Source organism: Opisthocomus hoazin, chromosome 36 (assembly GCF_030867145.1).
Source record: "Opisthocomus hoazin isolate bOpiHoa1 chromosome 36, bOpiHoa1.hap1, whole genome shotgun sequence".
NCBI lineage: Eukaryota > Metazoa > Chordata > Aves > Opisthocomiformes > Opisthocomidae > Opisthocomus > Opisthocomus hoazin.
Genome location: NC_134449.1, coordinates 632,624 through 654,010, shown reverse-complemented (window position 1 = coordinate 654,010; position 21,387 = coordinate 632,624). Strand labels below are relative to the sequence as shown.

Sequence of the window (21,387 nt, the reverse complement as noted above, 5' to 3'; positions counted from 1 at the left end):
GCTGGTGCCGAGGGCTGTGTGCTGCGGCTCTGCCCGCGCCGTCCTGCTCCCCGCTGATGCCCAGGGACGATCCCGTAGGGGTCTCATCCAGCATGGCGGCCGGGGAGGGAGCGGGGCCGGTGCTGCGGAGGAGACGGCCCTGCCCGGCGGGAGCTGCGCTGGTGCCCGAGCACCCGGGCAGAGCTGGGGGGTTGTGCGAACACTCCGTCCCTGCACCCGTTTCTGCTCTCAGAGAGGGAACAGAGGGTGGGGGGCAACAAAGCCATACAGATTCTTGTTGACATGTCGTGTTGGAAGGAGCTGTCAGGCAAAAATCAAAAACTTTCCATAAATAATAGGATATTTAGAGTTGTTTTGTTATTTATACGAACTTTTAGGGCACCTCGAGGTTTCCGAATGCTCTGCAAAGAAAGGCAGATGTTGGCACGGCCTGATCTCAGCTGTGTGCTCCCCCGTTACGCCCGCTCAGCGCACAGCAGGGCAGCGAACAGAAGGTGCTGCTGCCCTGTATCCTGCCACAGGCAACGAAATCGTGTCTTTGTGGCAGCCATGACAGCAATGCAGACAGAAAATTTATAGCTCTGCATAGCGGGACGCCGCGGGCTGTCGGGAGCTGCCACCGCCTCCAGCAGAGCCGGCCCAGGACCCCCGGGAGCCGCGGTCTCTGCCCAGGGCGGGGGACGCGGCTGCTGCCGGCACAGACCCTGCCCGACCGGTACCCCAGCCCGGGTACCAATTCCCCGGTGAGTCCCCCCGCACCCCCCGCCCCGCTGCCTCGGGGGGACACGGACCCTCGCCCCCTGGCCCCAGGCACAGAGCCCCTCACTCACGCCAGTCCCCCCCAGCAACTGGTTTTGGGGACCCAGACCGTCCCTGCCGCAGTGGCTGGAAGCTAAAGACCCCCAGTTGCTCCCACAGCTGCACGGGGAGCCCACCGGCCCCAGCAGCGGCACTGGGACCCCACTCCCACTCCCCCCACCAGCCCGGGGCACCCACGCCCTGGGTCTGGCTCCCGTTGCCGGCGCCGGATTCCAGCGAGGGGCAGGGAGGTGTCGCCAGAGCTGGCACTCGTCCCTGCGGCACACGCACGGCCCCGAGCGGGAGGTTACGCAGAGCTCAGACGAGGTTTTAAGAGACAGGTTAAAAAAGATGCGATGAGACGATACAGCGTGTACAGCGTCTGCCCCGCCTGTTTCTTCACAGCTCCCGTTCGGCAGCTGTAGAGATGTAACCCAGTTGCACAAGAAAAAGTATTTGATGTGTTTACATACAGCAGCCAAATTAAAAGCCCTGAGCCTTTGAGCAGATACGGCTTTAGAATTAAAAGAAAAAGAAAAAAAGACTGAAAATTTGAAACGAAGTAACGAATGCGATAGTCAGGAATGAAACAAGCTGAAAACATACCTGGCAATATTTTTATGGAATTTTGCGATGTTCTTTCGCGGCAGCAGCTTCAGTGACCTGCGCTGCATCAGCCCCTGCGTGACGTTCCGGCCCTTGCCCTCGCTGAAACACCGGCTCAGCAGCAAACGCTAGAACACAGTTTGTAATATTCAAAAAAATAAATTACAAAACATTTATACCTGTTACAGAAGCTCGCGTCCCGTGACGAAGTCAAATTGAGCAGCCAATTGTTAATTAATCAGTTGTGACCTTATTAGCAATAGAATTTATTTAAGCAAGCGATGAAGCAGGCAAAACAGCGCTGGGCGGCCGGGGAGCCTCCTGCTCCGCCAACGGTCCGCACCCCACCCCCCAGCAGAGTCTCTCTTTATAGTTTAGTGGTTCCGGGCTCTATGTGGCACATCCTGGTATATTTTTTTTGCAGCTGCACGTACTGTTGCGAGGGGGTCATCCTGGTCCCTCTGGGGGTCGTGAGAATGAAGGTCGTAGTTTTCCTCCGCGTTGTGGATCAGTTTCTTTTCTCATTTGGTCATGCTGGTCCAGCACGAAGCAGGAAGGATTCGTGCTCGTTTGCTCAGCAGGATGTCGATACTCTGAGGTTTGGTTTGGTGATTTGTCAACGTGCATTTCAAGCCTTACAGCTATCACAGCAGAACATCGCTCAAGTGGTCGGTGGGGTGGGTTGAGAACTGGCTGGGTGGCAGAGCTCAGAGGGTTGGCATCAGCGGTGCGGAGTCTGGTTGGAGGCCGGTAACCAGTGGTGTGCCCCAGGGGTCAGTACTGGGCCCAGTCTTGCTTAACTTCTTCATCAACAACCTGGATGAAGAGTTAGAGTGTACCCTCAGCAAGTTTGCTGATGACACCAAACTGGGAGGAATGGTGGATACACCAGCAGGCTGTGCTGCCATCCAGCATGACCTGGACAGGCTGGAGAGTTGGGCAGAGAGGAACCTGATGAGGTTCAACCAGGGCAAGGGCAGGGTCCAGCCCCTGGGGAGGAACAACCCCAGGCACCAGTACAGGCTTGGGGCGGACCTGCTGGGAGCAGCTCTGTGGAGAGGGACTGGGAGTGCTGGGGGACGACAGGGTGACCATGAGCCAGCAGCGTGCCCTGGGTGCCAAGAAGGCCAATGGGAGGATCCTGGGGTGCATCAGGAGGAGTGTGGGCAGCAGGTCCAGGGAGGTTCTCCTCTCCCTCTGCTCTGCCCTTGTGAGGCCCCATCTGCAGTGCTGTGTCCAGTGCTGGGCTCCCCACTTCAAGAAAGATGAGGAGCTACTGGAGAGAGTCCAGCGCAGGGCTACGAGGATGAGGAGGGGACTGGAGCATCTCTCCTGCGAGGAGAGGCTGAGGGAGCTGGGCTTGTTCAGCCTGGAGAAGAGAAGGCTGCGAGGGGACCTTAGAAATGCCTCTAAATATCTGCAGGGTGGGGGTCAGGAGGATGGGGCCAAGCTCTTTCCAGTGGTGCCCAGCGACAGCACTAGGGGCAACGGGCACAAACTGAAGCAGAGGAAGCTCCAGCTGAACCCGAGGAAGAACTTCTTCCCTCTGAGGGTGCCGGAGCCCTGGCCCAGGCTGCCCAGGGAGGTTGTGGAGTCTCCTTCCAAACCCGCCTGGACAAGGTCCTCTACAACCTACTGCAGGTAACCCTGCTTCGGCAGGGGGTTGGGCTGGGTGACCCACAGAGGGCCCTTCCAACCCCGACCATTCTGTGATTCTGCGGCTCAGCAGCAAACGCTGGAACACAGTTTGTAATATTAAAAAAAGAATAAATAGCAAAACATTTATAGCTGCTACTAAAAAAAACACACTTCAGCCCAGGTTAGCGTTGCTGACTTTAAGGAATGAAACCCGTTTTGTGACGGGATGTTCTTACCGCGTTGACGACCTAATTTGTGGCTGTCGGTAACCAGCGCCAGGCACCGCGGCGGTCGGGGCAGAAGGGAGGGTTCGAGTCCGACACGTCCAGGGACTGCGCGGTTCATCGCATCCCCCCCCCCCCCCCCGCCCCAGGGCGGGAGGCGCGGCTGCTGCCGGCACAGACCCTGCCCCACCGGTACCGCAGCCCGCGCCCAGCGCCGTTCCGCGCTGAGAGCCATCGAGCGCCGCCGCCTCCCGCCTCGCCGCGCAAGCCAGGACCCCTCCCGCCAGGACCCCGCCGGAGCTTGCAGCGCCGCTCGCCTGACCGCCGCCGGCGCTCCGAGGCGGCGCCGCACGCAGGCGATGGCAATGGGCACCCCGCGGCACGCAGGCGGTGAAAGGGCACCCCGCGGCACGGAAGGACCCCGCGAAGGGAGGCAGCGCCCGTGAGGGGAGCCGGGCCGGGGGCTGCGCGGCGGGAGCAGGGCCCTCGCTCCCCGGCGGACGGGCGCGGGGTGGAGCCGGCAGCGCCGGGAATCGCCCGCCGGGGGCCCCCCCAGACCCAAAGCGCCGTGTATGCCCGGTGCGTCCCCCAGCTTCCTCTTGTTGAGGACAGGGTGGGAGGCCACTGGAGCCAATCCTGAGGGGAGAAGAGGGTAAAGGCATTTGTGGGGCACAGAGAAAGGCAGAGGGAGGGCTCTGGGTGTCAGCCGAGGGCAGACGGAGGGCTGTGGGCTGCACCAAACGGCACCTGTAGAGCTGCAAGCCACACCAGAGGGCAAACAGAGCGGCCTGGAAAGCACAAAAGGAGAAATGGAGGCCCTTGGGAGGCACCAAAATACCCTTTTGCAGCTGCTCGTTTGTCCCGAAAGGCCCACGCCAGTCCTTAGGGCACATGGAAAGGCAAAGACACATGCCTCATCTACCCATGGCACTGCTCGCACAGAGGCACAGAGACTGGGGCTGCTTGCTTGTCTTGCCACCTCAAACTTCAAACGTAGCTTAGGGGGAATGAGGGGGGGTCCCTGCCAGGCTCCCTTCAGCAGCCCTGCTCCAAAAATGCGAACGTCTGCAGATAGCTGGCAGGCAGAAAGGGCTAGCCTGGAAAGCTGTTGCTCAGCCTCCTCTGCCCATGGCACTGCTTGCACAGAGGCACAGAGACTGGGGCTGCTTGCTTGTCTTGCCACCTCAAACTGCACACGTATTCTGGGAACGGGGAGGGTCCCTGCCAAGCTCCTTTCGCAGCCCTCCTCCGAAAATGAGAAAGTCTGCAGGTAGCTGGCAGGCAGAAGGGGCTAGCCTGGAAAGCTGTTGCTCAGCCTCATCTGCCCATGGCACTGCTCGCACAGAGTCACAGAGAGTGGGGCTGCTTGCTTGTCTTGCCACCTCAAACTTCACACGTAGCCTGGGAACGGGGACGGTCCCTGCCAGGCTGCTTCCGCAGCCCTCCTCCGAAAATGCGAAAGTCTGCAGATAGCTGGCAGGCAGAAGGGGCTAGCCTGGAAAGCTGTTGCTCAGCCTCATCTGCCCATGGCACTGCTCGCACAGAGGCACAGAGACTGGGGCTGCTTGCTTGTCTTGCCACCTCCAACTTCAAACGTAGCTTAGGGGGTCCGTGCCGGGCGCCTCCATTAGCCCTGCTCCGAAAATATGAACGTCTGCAGATAGCTGGCAGGCAGAAGGGGCTAGCCTGCAAAGCTGTTGCTCAGCCTCATGTGCCCATGGCACTGCTCGCACAGAGGCACAGAGACTGGGGCTGCTTGCTTGTCTTGCCACCTCAAACTTCACACGTAGCCTGGGAACGGGGAGGGTCCCTGCCAGGCTCCTTCGCAGCCCTCCTTCGAAAATGCAAACGTCTGCAGATAGTTGACAGGCAGAAGGGGTTAGCCTGGAAAGCTGTTGCTCAGCCTCATATGCCCGCCCATGGCACTGCTCGCACAGAGGCACAGAGACTGGGGCTGCTTGCTTGTCTTGCCACCTCAAACTTCAAACGTAGCTTAGGACGTACGTGCCGGTCGCCTCGGGCAGCCCTGCACCGAAAATGCGAACGTCTGCAGATAGCTGGCAGGCAGAAGGGGCTAGCCTGGAAAGCTGTTGCTCAGGCTCGTGTGCCCATGGCACTGCTTGCACAGAGGCACAGAGACTGCGGCTGCTTGCTTGTCTTGCCACCTCAAAGTTCACACGTAGCCTGGGAACGGAGAGGGTCCCTGCCAGGCTCCTTCGCAGCCCTGCTTCGAAAATGCGAACGTCTGCAGATAGCTGGCAGGCAGAAGGGGCTAGCCTGGAAAGCTGTTGCTCAGCCTCATCTGCCCATGGCACTGCTCGCACAGAGGCACAGAGACTGGGGCTGCTTGCTTGCCTTGACATCTCAAACTTCCAACGTAGCATAGGGGTCCGTGCCGAGAGCCTCGGCAGCCCTATTTCAAACATGCGAAACTGTGCAGATAGCTGGCAGCCAGAAGGGGCTAGCCTGGAAAACTGTTGCTCAGCCTCATGTGCCCATGGCACTGCTCGCACAGAGTCACAGAGACTGGGGCTGCTTGCTTGTCTTGCCACCTCAAACTTCACACGAAGCCTGGGAACGGGGAGGGTCCCTGCCAGGCTCCTTCGCAGCCCTGCTTCGAAAATGCGAACGTCTGCAGATAGCTGGCAGCCAGAAGGGGCTAGCCTGCAAAGCTGTTGCTCAGCCTCATCTGCCCGCCCATGGCACTGCTCGCACAGAGGCACAGAGACTGGGGCTGCTTGCTTGTCTTGCCACCTCAAACTTCAAACGTAGCTTAGGACGTACGTGCCGGTCGCCTCGGGCAGCCCTGCTCCGAAAATGCAAACGTCTGCAGATAGCTGGCAGGCAGAAGGGGCTAGCCTGGAAAGGTGTTGCTCAGCCTCATCTGCCCATGGCACTGCTCGCACAGAGCACAGAGACTGGGGCTGCTTGCTTGTCTTGCCACCTCAACCATCAAATGTAGCCTGTTTATGGGGGTTTTCCCTGCCAGGCTCCTTCGCAGCCCTACTTCAAAAATGCGAACCTGTGCAGATAGCTGGCAGGCAGAAGGGGCTAGCCTGGAAAGCTGTTGCTCAGCCTCATCTGCCCATGGCACTGCTCGCACAGAGGCACAGAGACTGGGGCTGCTTGCTTGTCTTGCCACCTCAAACTTCACACGTAGCCTAGGAACGGGGAGGGTTCCTGCCAGGCTCCTTTCGCCAGAAGGAGCGAAGTGAGGGAATGGACGGGGGGTGCAGCAGGACTGCTTAATCATGTACACAGCAAAGATTTTGAAGGAAAAGGTGTCTTTCCATGCCCTTCTGTCTTGAGAAACGCTCCCAGATCCTCTTCCATTAGAACACAGAACACTACAGCCACACCAGACGTGCCTGAAACGTTTCTTTAAGCCTTGTATTTGCCGATATGTTCCCGGGCTATGATCATCCTTTGAATCTGAGCAGTTCCTTCATAAATCTGAAAAGAAGAATTACAATAATGTTAGCTGATTTTTGTTTTGTGTTGTTTTTAATATTTTAACAGATCTTTCTACACATGTAAACCTTCATAGCACTACCCCTGTGTGGGTTAGGGCGTGCCAAAAGACAGAGAAAACTGAACAAAATTCCAGTGTGTCTGGAGTAACTACAGCGGGCTGAATGCAATAAATCCCACACGAGATCCCAAGTGACCGTCTTGTTCTCTCCGATGCGCTCAGCAAAACTCAGTAAGGTTCTCATGGAATTAACAGAGGTAGTGAGTAAAGAAGGATGGGGGAAATGTCTTCTCTGGGGAAGAAAATACGTAACTTAGGCTTCACAAAGCGGGTTTGGAAACGGTGGGTGGAGGGGAGGAGGTGACCTGCGCTGGAAGTGCTGCATTTCCTTTGACTAGCCTTTCAAGGCCATAGCAAACGGTCCCTTTCATCCATTTATTCCCACTACTCTTTCTGAACTAATACTGTCTTCAACACACTATTTCCTCCTTTTTTTCTTGACATGTATTTTTACATTTTCCTCCAGAAACAGAGCTCAGGGGCTGAAGTCTTTCAGCTCCCAGCTCTGCCAAAGCGAATCTTTGGCAGATTGCTCAGAGGTATGGAATTTCACTTTGTCTGTAGTCATAAAACGGGGATAATCCTCCCAAGAACCTTAGGCAGCTTCGCAGAAATAAAGACGCTGTAACCTGTGGTCACATTAGGGTGGAGCCTGACAGCAAAAAAGCCCAATCATGACAAATTCAGTTACTCTTTCATTTCCCCAGTTGCAGGAGTGTGATTAATACGAAGAACCTTTAGATTCCAAACCAGCAGTTTTCTGTCCTGAGGTAGAGAAAAATTCTCAGCTAGTGAGAATAGTTGTGAAGTCAGCAATAAACGAAATTTCAACTACCTAGAATCTTCAGAATGACACCTGTTACAGCGCTGCGGGTCACGGCCCACATGCATTTCTTGTTGTCCTCTGTTTCGGTGTGTTTTTTTCTAGTCATTATTAATGTCAGGAAGATGTGAAAAGATAAAAGATTCCTGGTTTTCCTGAACATAATTCAATCATTCTTTCCGAATAAAGAACTGTAGCATAGTATATGCTACGAGAAGAATTATGATGGGGAATAATTTCTTGGTAATAACGCTGAAGAAAAAGATCTGGGGATTATGAGACACTATGGGCTAAATATGAGTAAATATGGGAACATTTTGTTGGGGGTTTTGTTCTGGGCTTTTTTTTTTTTTTTTTTAAAGGCTAATCACTGCAGGCTGCGCCACACTTCTGTTAATGAACACACACAAGATAACTAACACGTGACACTCAGTGCTGGTGATATCTCAGGTGAAGTAAAGCCCAGCTTACGACACCAAAGTTTCAGGCGGAAGGTTCAGAGCACAGCAAGAAGTGATGCAGAGCCTGGGAAGCAGAAAGGAAAAAAAAACACCCCTAAACCAACCCCCACCGTGACTGATGAGGAATGAGGCAGAAGCTGTTGGAGTGTTCTCCTCTAGACTCAACGAGGAGGGAGGCAAGCGGCACACTCGGTGCAGCCACCGCGCGTCGCTTGTTCTGTGCGCCCGCTTTGGGTATGACAAGGCACAGGATGCGATTTCCAGCGACCGTTCTCTGCACCAGGTATGGGGCTGAGGGGAAGACTCAGCTGTTCCTCTTGGGCAGGTTAAGCTGTTGATCTCATGCACACAGAGTTTTGTAGGCAAGAATTTGCCTGATTTGCATGCCCTTTTTTTAAATGGAAGGATTATTGCTCTCAGCCTCAAAACTTCTATGTGTGTGCACGTCACCATTTCAAATAAGTAGCCATTAGTTTATTTTATATAAAATGTATGCATGACTGTACAGATTGCATCCTCTCTTTTACTCACCTGGTAGATTTTAGCATCTCTCATGAGTTTTTCCACAGGATATTCAGTATTAAATCCATTTCCTCCAAAAATCTGCACTGCGTCCGTAGCTACTTGGTTCGCAACATCACCGGCGAAGGCCTTTGCGATGGAAGCGTAGTAGGTGTTCCTGCGGCCAGCGTCGACTTCCCACGCAGCCCTCTGGTAAGCCATCCTGGCCAGCTCCACTTTCATGGCCATTTCAGCAAGCATGAAAGACACTGCTTGGTGCTGTGGTTGAGGAAACAAACCATGTTAACGTTGCCTGCCTAAAACCCTCTGACATCCAAGCAGAATAAAGTCTTCTTAATATCTTAATTTGCAAGCTCAGCGCGCTCAGGAAATCATACTTGAGTTCTCCAGAATTTGGATCAGGCTCTCAAAATCATGGAATCATGGAATAGAATCATGGAATAGTAAGGGTTGGAAGGGACCTTAAAGATCATCTGGGTCCAACCCCCTGCCATCAGCAGGGACCCCTCCCACCAGCCCAGGGTGCTCAGAGCTCCATCCAACCTGGCCCTGAGCCCTGCCAGGGAGGGGGCAGCCACAGCTTCTCTGGGCAGTCTGGGCCAGTGCTTCACCACCCTCAGAGGGAAGAATTTCTTTCCTGTGTCTACTCTAAATCTGCCCTCTTTTAGTTTAGAGCCGTTCCCCCTTGTCCTATCACTGCACCCCCTTGTGAAAAGCCCCTCTCCATCCTTCCTGTCGGCCCCTCCAGGCACTGGCAGCTGCTCTAAGGTCACCCCGGAGCCTTCTCTCCTCCAGGCTGAGCAGCCCCAGTTCCCTCAGCCTGTCCTCAGAGGAGAGGTGCTCCAGCCCTCCAGTTATCACTTCACGTTTTGATTCCCCTTTCCATCCCTCGGTGTAGCACACCGGTTCACCTCAAGCCCCGTTCCTGAACCGTTTGGGCCACCCAGACTTTTAAGTTTTTAATTCTAAAATCCACTTAGTCACAGGGATTAAGTATTGATTGATGAAGTTGTGCTTTCCTTTTTATGAGATCTGTACTTAGTCGGATGTTTATGGATATTTCTTTAAGCCAGGAAAGCAGTGTGATTGGCAATGTGTTCCGTTAGTATTAATACTGTGAGTCTTGTGTCCCTGCCTCAGGGAGATTTCCTCCTTCCCTGAAAATCCCTGCTCATGAGCATTGAAGAGCTTCAGTGTGTCCTGACAGTTTCAGGGTTTTGGGTGGAGTTTTCTTTGTGATTTTGCTATTATCATCAATAAATTACTGAAGAATCCCAGGAGTTACTGCATAACTAGATTTACTCAGGTAGCGCTGACCTATATACTTGAAAAGCCAAGCAGTGGCAGAGATACCATAAATCTCACGTCCTGAATGTAAAGGAACAACGCTGAAAATTCACTCGTAGTACATCAGGTATGAAAACGTAGCTTTTGGATATACTTATTTTTATATATTTAACTTACTTCAACAATTGGTTTCCCAAAGGTTTTTCTTTCCAAGGCATATTTGGTAGCTTCATCGAGCGCTCTTTTTGCTAACCCAACAGCACCAGCTGCTACCTGAATTAAACACAGCACAGCATGAAAATCGGAAAATATAAAGGGAATTTCTAAGTAACTTCTTTCTGATACTTACGGGTGGTCTGGTCTTATCAAAAGCTCCCATTGCGATTTTAAAGCCAGCTCCTTCACCTAGTAATACATTTTCTTTTGGAACTCTGACATCTTCAAAGACAATACCTCTTGTGTCGGAGCAGCGCTGGCCCATGTTCATTTCCTGTACAGGGAAGTTGACAGAGGTGCAACTCAATGGGATTCTGCCAAGGTGCAACACATTTTCATTCTTCAGTTTACTCAAAGCATCAGGTAATTTTTTTTTCCCCCAAACACTTTGGCTTTGTCTAAAAATCATCACGTACACAACAAACACTAGCTTTGCATTTACAGACCGCCATGCCCGTAATTTGTCCAAGCAGTTTCCTGTCTCTGTTTGTGAAATCGATTCTGCAGCCGTAATCATTCGTTTGTCTTTCTTTCCCCAAAGAGAACTAGCCCAGGGTGTCCAGTGTGAACGGCAGATTGTTGCGTTACCGCTTTAGAAGCGAATGAGAACTCATGGCTTGTCAAAGCAGAGGTACGCTCCTCACCTTTCTTCCGACTTGGATTCCAGGGCTATTCGCTTCCACAATGAATCCAGTAAAGGCTTTGCCTGTGGGAGCTTTTGGGTCTGGATCGGTACGCGCTAGCAGAAAATACCTGGTGTAAAACAGAGACGAGGGCAGTCCGTTTCTCCTCGCAATTAACGATCAGGTACTTTTTTAGCTAACACATGGGATGCTTTTATGTGTCTTTCTACCATCAGTTAACAACACTTTGGCCCTTCCAAAAATAAACGGAGAGGCAGCGAGAGAGAGGAAGTGTCAGTGCGTCTCTTACTGCCAAAGTCCAGATTTACTACAGTCACCTCAGGTCAGCACGCAAAGGTCCTTCACCTTTTCCATGTATTTTAAGTCTTAACATTCCCATCGGCTTCACGCACAGTACAACAGAAACCACTTCACAGCACGTACGTAAAAATCAGGAATCACAGTACTGCGTGCAGAACCTTCAAGTTATCAGCTGATTTCGAAGATCTCAGTTTTGTTCTGCTAAGTATAAGCTATAAAGGAGTTTTTTTCCGTTAGAAATCAAACAGTGCTAAATCACACTGATGGTGCTCAGTAACATCAAAGAGAGCTGGTTGGTTGGCAAGCTCTTTCCAGTGGTGCCCAGCGACAGGACAAGGGGCAACGGGCACAAACTGAGGCACAGGAAGTTCTGTCTGAACACGAGGAAGAACTTCTTCCCTCTGAGGGTGCCGGAGCCCTGGCCCAGGCTGCCCAGGGAGGCTGTGGAGTCTCCTTCTCTGGAGATATTCCAGACCCGCCTGGACAAGGTCCTCTACAACCTGCTGTTGGTGACCCTGCTTCGGCAGGAGGGTTGGACTAGATGACCCACAGAGGTCCCTTCCAACCCCTACCATTCTGTGATTCTGTGATTCTGTGGTAGATTCTCCTTGAGGGGTCTGCCTTGAACAGAGAAATAAATAACAAGAAAATGCAGCTTTAGACATAAATGTGTCAAGTTTTTCCTCTTGAATTCAAAAGAATCTGTGTGGTGGGGATGAGCATGCTCTTGTGTGAGACGTGATGAAGGAGGTCTGTGTTGTAAAGCACCTCCACAGACGCCACAGCAAAACCTGGATCCGTTGGCACTGGGCAAATGTCTTCCCTTAGCAAAATAAAAGGTCACACCACAATGCTGGCATTTTTCTGTCTTCACTGGAAGTGAGAGACGTTTCCAGCAGAATCAGAAGCACCTGATCTGGGCCACCACAGCCACAGAGCAAGGTCCCTTGTAACAGGAGCCTCTTGAGCACTGGGCCAGTTAACTCTGACTGGTGCTGCCCTTCCCGGAAGAGACAGCGGAACTGGTTTTGTTTGACAGCAGCAAAAATTGAGAGGCCTTCTTGAGTGGAGTTGTCCCGTCATCGCTCAGTGTCCATGTGAGACGCTGCACGGCCCTGCCTCACACCTTGCCCTGACGAACTGGTCACAGGTCCAAGGGCAGCGAGATGCACCATGACGAAGGCTCAGCTTTGTGCCAGACCTTCAGAGAACCGCTGGTGTCTAACTGGGAGGCGTGGGGGGCACCTCAGGTCGGAACAGAGTAACAGAATGGGACGCCAGTCAAAAGCCAACACACCAGTTTGCTTTCCCACCGTTTGTGATCCACATCTTCTGACCATTGATGACATATTCGTCTCCTTTCTTCTCAGCCTTGGTTTTTATACCGGCCACGTCAGAGCCTGCGCCAGGCTCGGTTACACAGTAAGCCTAGAAGAAAAGAAAATGCCAAATATTGAGGAATAAAACTCTGGTTTTAAGCAACCAGAAATTATTGCAGAATCACGTGCACCAAACTGATCTGTAAAAGTCTTAAGTGGACTGTGTGGAAAACCCCAAAATACTACAGCGAAAAACCCCAACAGCTGTCTGAGCAAGAGTCCAAGCACATAGGGTTAGTTCTCCTTATAAATCCATACTAATAATTGGAATGATCTTCTAATGATAACCAGAACCATTCTGTAACTTTTAATAAGTCACCCCCCTCCCTTATGCTTCACAAACTCTGATACGAAAGCTGACGATCTTTGAAATCTGAAAGTAAGAGCACAGAGTAAAATTTTATGGGAACCGTGCTCTTCATTTCATGAGGCTTAGTTTCTCCCATTTTAACGCACTGCACATAAATCTTTACATCTTTCTATGTGACAAGTTCTGCTCAAATACCACCTGACACCCATAGGTGCAGTTTAATGCCCATCTGATTGCGTTTGTGCTCCTACAAACCTTGCATTTTCCTTACACCCCTGCAGCTTCCCTTGAGAGTGAATTCAAAGGCGTTAATTTCCTGGAAGCGACTTCGGATGCTTTTCCAGGTAGTATCTTCTGTTTGCTTCCTGCTTACATCTAATTCAGTACTCCCTGGCTTTCAGTAAACGCCACGGTTTGTTTAAACACCAACACAGGCTAAGTTGTGAGTAGATATCAGTGTTTTAAACAGCCCAAAAAACCCAATGAATGTAATTTCGGAACATTCTACAGTGTTCCCAAGTCCTACTTACACACATAAGTGGTTCCTCTATCATTCTTCCCAAGTATTTCTTCTGCTGCTGCTCATTTCCCGCAATGATTACTGGCATTTCCTGAAAGAAAATTAAATATTTAGAGCGTTAAGCCACCTTTCTAAAGGGCACGGACTCCAGCTGAAAGGAGGCAGGAAGGGACAGCGCTTACCCCTAGGGAGTTCCCCTCAATGGCAGTCTGAACCCCCGTGCATCCGTACGCTAACTCTTCCGTTATGAGGCAGGACTCAAAAGTGCCGAGGCCCAGACCACCTACAGTTCAAATATTTCACTGACTAAAACGAGGCTGAAGTGGAACACATCAGTGAGCGACAAAAATTAATTATCGGAAACACATTCCCCCTCATGCATTTGATTGTGCCCTGTGTTCGATCAGACATTCCCACGCAAGCGTTCTAAAGAAAAGTTTTTGCAGATTAGTAACAGATGACTTAAAAATCACACTTCTCCGTTCCAGGGTGACGGGCTTGACGTGGGACAACTGCGAGAATGCACTGCCAAAGCCTTTCAACTACCTCACATCTGAGAATCTTCTTCAGAGTTCTTAGGAAGCAGAGGAAGGGCGACACGGGCTCCTGAGCTACCACAGCACTCAGGAATACAAAAACCAAGCATCGGTCAGAAAACCAACCCGGTAATCTGCTCCCGACAGCAGCCAGCACTTTGGCAAGTGGATAAAAACGCAGTAACAATACAGCTATACGTCCTCAGAATATTTTCCTCAGCCTTCAGGTGACTTCCTCAGCCACAAGTTTCCTTGGTCTCTCTGTCAGCCAGCCCCCGACAAGAGATTTCTTCTGGGGATTTGCCCGCTCTCTTTTTGCCCCCACTTACAATTTGAGCACCGGTGTCATCCAGGGGTAACGAGCCACACAAATTAACTCTGCACTTAGTGTGGAGCCACCTCCTTTCACTTGCTCTGGCCCTGCTGCCTTCGGATCGCACCGAAGGGACGGTGAGCTAGCGGTCCCTTCTCAGACGCCCCACCACGCTGACGGCTGTGGTGTTTCTCACTCAGCAGCTGTTCTGTACCTTTTACCATCTTTGTCACCTTTTTAGGAATCTCCTCCCTTCCCACGACACCCTTTCCAGGTGGCAGGATCAGGCTGCTTAAAGAACTGCAGAGGCAAGCGCAGTTTGGATTCAGGCAGCAGCAGAATTATGCCTTCTGCTTTTTTCATCATTCTCTTCTTAATTTCTGACCTGAAGTTTATGGCTTTGACCACTTGTGGGCATTTTGCTGACATCTTCACAACACTTTATATTCTAACCCCCCAAATCTTGTTTTTTTTTCAGAGGCACTAACTTGCTCAGACGACACCATTTGCTCTGGGAAGCCTGGATTGCTTCTTTCCTTTCCTGGGTGCATCATTTTTCCTGTTCTGATTTTCGTCTGCCATTTTAACAGTCGCCCAGTTTCACAGCCTTCCCCTGCAGCTCTTCACACCTTTTCGACACGGAGTAACTCGGTATTTCCCAGCTAACTCTGTGACCTCCCTGGGGACACCCTCTCCCTGGTTCTTCAGCCCAAGCGCCAGCCAGTCTGTGCTGCTGATTTTTCCGCTATGAAACCAGCTGATTGTTCACATTCATTTCCAAAGTTTGAGCATTTTATACCACCCAGGTGTTCACACGCTTATCAGCTCCTGCAGCAAACTCCATTTATTTTTTGTGCCCTGACTTCCTTTTAGGAAAACCCCACGGCGTGCCGGAGGCGTGTCTGCTCCACTGTACTTCATCGTGTTCTTAATTTACGCGGTGCATCAGGCTGACTGGGGTGCATTTTCCCTGCTCTCCCTTGCAGACCTTGTAAAGGAATGGCGTCCAGTTTGTCCCTTCTAAGTTTTAATTTAATGTTCTTTCAGCCTCGAGTTTCCCTAGAATTTGTGGCTGCTCCTCACAATTACTCCTTTTGTCTCTTTCTTCCTTATTAATTAAATTTTTGATAAAAGGTCCACCCTCCGCTGACTCTTCAAAAATACAGGCTCTGCTAGGGACAATTCCCCAGCTTTGTTTTCAGGTAATATAAACGCAAAAGGAAAATCTGAAATGTAACGTTTCTTTCCAAGGTCAGTCACACACCGAAGCACTGCCGTACCGCACGGCACCTAAACTGGAACACCGTCCTTCCGGACTAAACTCGGAAATTGCTCCGGCCTGCGTCAGAAACGAGATCAAAACGCGATCTTCTGACCCCTCCGCCCCACCAGCGGCCGCGCCGCGCCAGGGGACCGTCGGGCAGCTGTCGCCACGGTAGAAAACCTGGTCACAAATTAGGAAATCGTGATCTGCCCAGTTTGTGGCCAGACGACGTCCGCCCCCGGCACCAGCTGCAGGCGCCAGCCTGCCTGCTGAGGAAGTTTAGAGCGTCGAGTGGGCGACTGTTCGTTTTATACGGAACATATAAATCTCCTCAAAGGCCTTTTCTTTGTTTTATTTTACAGATGAAAAAGAACGGTTACTTACCGCAGCTCTCCGGTATGTGCGAATTCATAAGACCAAGCTCCCAAGCTCGTTTTATGAGCGGCAGAGGATACTGGAACAGACAGGCAGAATCACTTCGGGATTCGTCACCGTTAACATTTTAAATTTGACACTGATTAAGATAAAAATCGACTTTTTCCCCCCTACTCTATGGTAATTTACCTCTCCAGTTTTGTCGTACTGTGCAGCAACAGGAATAACTTCTTCCACAGCAAATTTCCGAGCAGTGGCTTGAAACTCTTTCTGTTCATCAGTCAGTTCTAGCAAAAAAACAACGTAAAAAACCCCACCTCGCAAATTCCGTACTCTTTTTCATTCTGCCAGTTGTCAGGTGACGAGAAAAGAAGAACCAAGCATGAGTTCCTCCCAGGACAACCCAGACCGCGTGGACCCGCCTCCCCGCGCCTCTCCAGCAACCAAGCGGCTCGACCTCCTCCTTCGCTCCAGAGAAAACCCGCGCTGATCTCTGACCGACTCATCCGCACGCCAGCGGCGACGCAGCGGGGAGCGCTGCGTAACGGAGGAGGAGACAGAGGCAGAGCGGCGTTCCTCATCTGGTGGCTCTGGCTACTCGCTCCAAACGTCTGGCTGCTAAATCTGCTGTTACCTACATACCAGGCCTAAACGGGGGGGAATTTCTTTACAACCGCGTTCCGCTAAGACTACAGACAGTTATTTTAACATTGTAAAAGCCAACTTGAGATGATTCTTCAAAGCTGAGGGAACTCTGGCAATGAAAAAGCTGAAGACAGACATCAGTTCGAAAAAGAATAAAACCCCATAAACATCACAAACGTGCCCGGCTTTCCTCAGCTGGAGAGGAAAGTGATTTTGGTTTTCAAATGGTTTTTTAAAAGAGAACAGAAATCTACTCAGAATAAACCCCTTGTAAATTCCCACCGAACCGCAGCGCGGCTGGCTTTCCTCCTAACTCTGATTTGTCCGTAACGCCGTATTCCTCCCCAAACCTGCCGTACTTACCAAAGCTGAAGCCAGCCCCGGGCCTGCTGGCGTGCGCGCTGGGAGCGGGTTTGCTGGAGCGCGGCCTCCACCCGCGCCCCGCCACAGCTTGCAGCATCTGCCGAGGAAGCAAGCAGACGGGTGTGAGATCTCCGCCGCTCCCGCGCACCGCAGCGGGGAGAGCACAAGGCAGGACCAGGGGAAGACGAGGCTTTTCCAGAGAAAACGGAAAATGTCTGCGAAGGTAAAGGGTGACGAAGCGCAGGCCGGCCGCTGCTGGGCACGGGACCGCCGATGAGGGCATCGTAGTTCGGGACAGTGCTTGCCAGCAGGCACTGCGTTGCGCCTGGACCGCTCGCCACCGCCAGCCGCTGCGGCACGGTGCGTCACAGGATGGTCGGGGTTGGAAGGGACCTCTGGGGGTCACCCAGCCCAACCCCCTGCCCAAGCAGGGTCACCCAGAGCAGGCTGCACAGCACCGCATCCAGGTGGGGCTGGAATATCTCCAGAGAAGGAGACTCCACAGCCTCCCTGGGCAGCCTGGGCCAGGGCTTCGGCACCCTCACAGGGAAGAAGTTCTTCCTCATGTTCAGACGGAGCTTCCTCTGCTGCAGTTTGTGCCTGTTGTCCCTTGTCCTGTCGCTGGGCACCACTGGAAAGAGCTTGGCCCCATCCTCCTGACCCCCACCCTGCAGATATTTAGAGGCATTTCTAAGGTCCCCTCTCAGCCTTCTCTTCTCCAGGCTGAACAAGCCCAGCTCCCTCAGCCTCTCCTCGCAGGAGAGATGCTCCAGTCCCCTCCTCATCCTCGTAGCCCTGCGCTGGACTCTCTCCAGTAGCTCCTCATCTTTCTTGACCTGGGGAGCCCAGCACTGGACACAGCACTGCAGATGGGGCCTCCCCAGGGCAGAGCAGAGGGGGAGGAGAACCTCCCTCGCCCTGCTGCCCACACTCCTCCTCATGCACCCCAGGATCCCATTGGCCTTCGGGGCACCCAGGGCACACTGCTGGCTCATGGTCACCCTGTCGTCCCCCAGCACTCCCAGTCCCTCTCCGCAGAGCTGCTCTCCAGCAGGGCTGCCCCAGCCTGTCCTGGTGCCTGGGGTTGTTCCTCCCCAGGTGCAGGACCCTGCCCTTGCCCTGGTTGAACCTCATCAGGTTCCTCTCTGCCCAACTCTCCAGCCTGGCCAGGTCGCTGCCTTCCCCCAGCCCCACCTGCCCGGCTGAGCGTTCTCCCCTCGCTGCGGCCGCTGTCGCACGGTAAAACCAACAGGATCAAACAGCTCCGAGAAACCGCTGCAAAGAGCTGGATCCCCCCAAAACATTTCACACCTTATTTTATCCGGAAGCGGGCAAGAAGCAGATGGGGCTGAGAAAAAGCCAGGTAATTGTCATAATTTTTGCCACCAAAAAGCTGGGCCTGAAGCAGCCAAAGTCCAGAGCTCGGCGGCGATGCCCGATGCGGAGGCAGCTGCCAAGGTCGTGCCAGAGAACTCGCGCGGCGTCCGCGCCCGAGCAGCGCACGACGTCGTTCCTGCAGGTTACGGCCGGGAACCCGCCGCTCCCGACACCTGGGGGTCCGGCTGCCCCCCGCCCACTCAGCTGGCCGCCCCGCTGGCCAGCTCGGTGGGCTGGGCGCCGAGGCACCCGCAGCCACGCTCACGCCCAGTGCCTGCCGCATCCCAACGCCACCAGAGCCACCGAGGCCACCCGAAGCCACCACAGCCAGCAGAGCCACCAGGGCCAGCAGAGCCACCAGGGCCAGCAGAATGTTCCACCAGGGCCAGCAGAGCCACCAGGGCCACCAGAGCCACCAGGGCCACCAGAACCGCCAGGGCCAGCAGAGCCAGCAGAACCACCAGGGCCAGCAGAGCCACCAGGGCCACCAGAACCACCCGGGCCAGCAGAGCCACCAGGGCCACCAAAACCACCAGGGCCACCGGAACCGCCAAGGGCAGCGCGACGCTGGCGAGGCCCCAGGGCCGTGGCCGCCCGCCCCGCCGCCCTTCACCCTTCACCTAGTTGGGAGCGCAGGGCCGGGGAGGGGGGGGGGGGGGCGCCCCGCGTCCCGCTCCCCGGCGGGGGGACTCCGGCGCCTCGGCCCGCAGCTGCTCCCGCCGCCCCCAGCCCCGCGGCCTCCCGCCCGGCCCGGCCCCCCCCGCTCACCCGGCAGGCTCCGAAGGCCGACATCTTGCCCAGGCGACCCGCGGCGGCTGCCGGCGCTGTCCGGCTGGGGCGGGGCCGGGGGGGGCGGAGCCTGGCCTCGCTCTGGGCTGTGACCGGGGCTGAGGGCGGAACGGGGCCGGGCGCTATGTCACAAACACACGGGGCAGGGTGGGGGGGGGCGGGGAAGGGCCCTCTGTGGGTGACCCACCCAACCCCCTGCCCAAGCAGGGTCACCCAGAGCAGGGGGCACAGCACCGCGGCCAGGCGGGGCTGGAATATCTCCAGAGAAGGAGACTCCACAGCCTCCCTGGGCAGCCTGGGCCAGGGCTCCGGCACCCTCAGAGGGAAGAAGTTCTTCCTCGGGTTCAGCTGGAGCTTCCTCTGCTCCAGTTTGTGCCTGTTGCCCCTTGTCCTGTCACTGGGCACCACTGGAAAGTGTCTGGCCCCGTCCTCCTGACCCCCACCCTGCAGATATTTAGAGGCATTTCTAAGGTCCCCTCGCAGCCTTCTCTTCTCCAGGCTGAACAAGCCCAGCTCCCTCAGCCTCTCCTCGCAGGAGAGATGCTCCAGTCCCCTCCTCATCCTCGTAGCCCTGCGCTGGACTCTCTCCAGTAGCTCCTCATCTTTCTTGACCTGGGGAGCCCAGCACTGGACACAGCACTGCAGATGGGGCCTCCCCAGGGCAGAGCAGAGGGGGAGGAGAACCTCCCTCGCCCTGCTGCCCACACTCCTCCTCATGCACCCCAGAATCCCATTGGCCTTCTTGGCACCCAGGGCACGCTGCTGGCTCATGGTCACCCTGTCGTCCCCCAGCACTCCCAGTCCCTCTCCGCAGAGCTGCTCTCCAGCAGGTCCACCCCAGCCTGTACTGGTGCCTGGGGTTGTTCCTCCCCAGGGGCAGGACCCTGCCCTTGCCCTTGTTGAACCTCATCAGGTTCCTCTCTGCCCAGCTCTCCAGCCTGTCCAGGTCACGCTGAATGGCAGCACAGCCTGCCGGGGTGTCCACCAATCCTCCCAGTTTGGTGTCATCAGCAAACTTGCTGAGGGTACATTCTAACTCTTCATCCAGGTCGTTGATGAAGAAGTTAAACAAGGCTGGGCCCAGTACTGACCCCTGGAGCACACCACTCGTTACCGGCCTCCAACCAGACTCCGCGCCGCTGATGCCAACCCTCTGAGCTCTGCCACTCAGCCGGTTCTCAACCCACCCCACCAACCACTTGAGCGATGTTCTGCTGTGATAGCTGTAAGCCTTGAAATGCACGTTGACAAATCACCAAACCAAACCTCAGAGTATCGACATCCTGCTGAGCAAACGAGCACGAATCCTTCCTGCTTCGTGCTGGACCAGCATGACCAAATGAGAAAAGAAACTGATCCACAACGCGGAGGAAAACTACAACCTTCATTCTCACGACCCCCAGAGGGACCAGGATGACCCCCTCGCAACAGTACGTGCAGCTGCAAAAAAAATATACCAGGATGTGCCACATAGAGCCCGGAACCACTAAACTATAAAGAGAGACTCTGCTGGGGGGTGGGGTGCGGACCGTTGGCGGAGCAGGAGGCTCCCCGGCCGCCCAGCGCTGTTTTGCCTGCTTCATCGCTTGCTTAAATAAATTCTATTGCTAATAAGGTCACAACTGATTAATTAACAATTGGCTGCTCAATTTGACTTCGTCACGGGACGCGAGCTTCTGTAACAGGTATAAATGTTTTGCAATTGATTTTTTTGAATATTACAAACTGTGTTCTAGCGTTTGCTGCTGAGCCGGTGTTTCAGCGAGGGCAAGGGCCGGAACGTCACGCAGGGGCTGATGCAGCGCAGGTCACTGAAGCTGCTGCCGCGAAAGAACATCGCAAAATTCCATAAAAATATTGCCAGGTATGTTTTCAGCTTGTTTCATTCCTGACTATCGCAATCGTTACTTCATTTCAAATTTTCAGTCTTTTTTTCTTTTTCTTTTAATTCTAAAGCCGTATCTGCTCAAAGGCTCAGGGCTTTTAATTTGGCTGCTGTATGTAAACACATCAAATACTTTTTCTTGTGCAACTGGGTTACATCTCTACAGCTGCCGAACGGGAGCTGTGAAGAAACAGGCGGGGCAGACGCTGTACACGCTGTATCGTCTCATCGCATCTTTTTTAACCTGTCTCTTAAAACCTCGTCTGAGCTCTGCGTAACCTCCCGCTCGGGGCCGTGCGCGTGCCGCAGGGACGAGTGCCAGCTCTGGCGACACCTCCCTGCCCCTCGCTGGAATCCGGCGCCGGCAACGGGAGCCAGACCCAGGGCGTGGGTGCCCCAGGCTGGGAGAGGGAGTGGGAGTGGGGTCCCAGTGCTGCTGCTGGGGCCGGTGGGCTCCCCGTGCAGCTGTGGGAGCAACTGGGGGTCTTTAGCTTCCAGCCACTGCAGCAGGGACAGTCTGGGTCCCCAAAACCAGCTGCTGGGGGGGACTGGCGTGAGTGAGGGGCTCTGTGCCTGGGGC

General features: G+C 54.0%; 2 protein-coding genes and 1 long non-coding RNA gene across 3 annotated transcripts; 1 reads left to right on the top strand and 2 right to left on the bottom strand.

The window, feature by feature from the left end:
• Positions 1–1,631: 1,631 nt before the first annotated feature.
• LOC142365334 (uncharacterized) lies at positions 1,632–6,547 on the bottom strand. Its single transcript, XM_075446066.1, has 2 exons — positions 3,279–6,547; positions 1,632–2,220 (listed from the first exon to the last, which is right to left on the bottom strand). Exons 1-2 carry the CDS (start codon positions 4,175–4,177, stop codon positions 2,112–2,114), a joined length of 1,008 nt encoding a protein of 335 aa, XP_075302181.1. The 5' UTR covers positions 4,178–6,547; the 3' UTR covers positions 1,632–2,111.
• On the top strand, positions 3,758–8,620 carry LOC142365338 (uncharacterized). Its single transcript, XR_012766429.1, has 3 exons — positions 3,758–3,845; positions 6,786–6,969; positions 7,984–8,620. It is a non-coding gene; the product is annotated as an uncharacterized LOC142365338 (long non-coding RNA).
• LOC142365333 (medium-chain specific acyl-CoA dehydrogenase, mitochondrial-like) lies at positions 6,632–19,087 on the bottom strand. Its single transcript, XM_075446065.1, has 12 exons — positions 18,902–19,087; positions 16,757–16,853; positions 15,938–16,035; positions 15,758–15,827; positions 13,443–13,543; positions 13,271–13,351; positions 12,349–12,479; positions 10,752–10,860; positions 10,241–10,381; positions 10,069–10,164; positions 8,614–8,862; positions 6,632–6,719 (listed from the first exon to the last, which is right to left on the bottom strand). The coding sequence occupies exons 1-12, from the start codon at positions 18,923–18,925 to the stop codon at positions 6,648–6,650; spliced, it is 1,269 nt and encodes a 422-aa protein (XP_075302180.1). The 5' UTR covers positions 18,926–19,087; the 3' UTR covers positions 6,632–6,647.
• Positions 19,088–21,387: the final 2,300 nt, after the last annotated feature.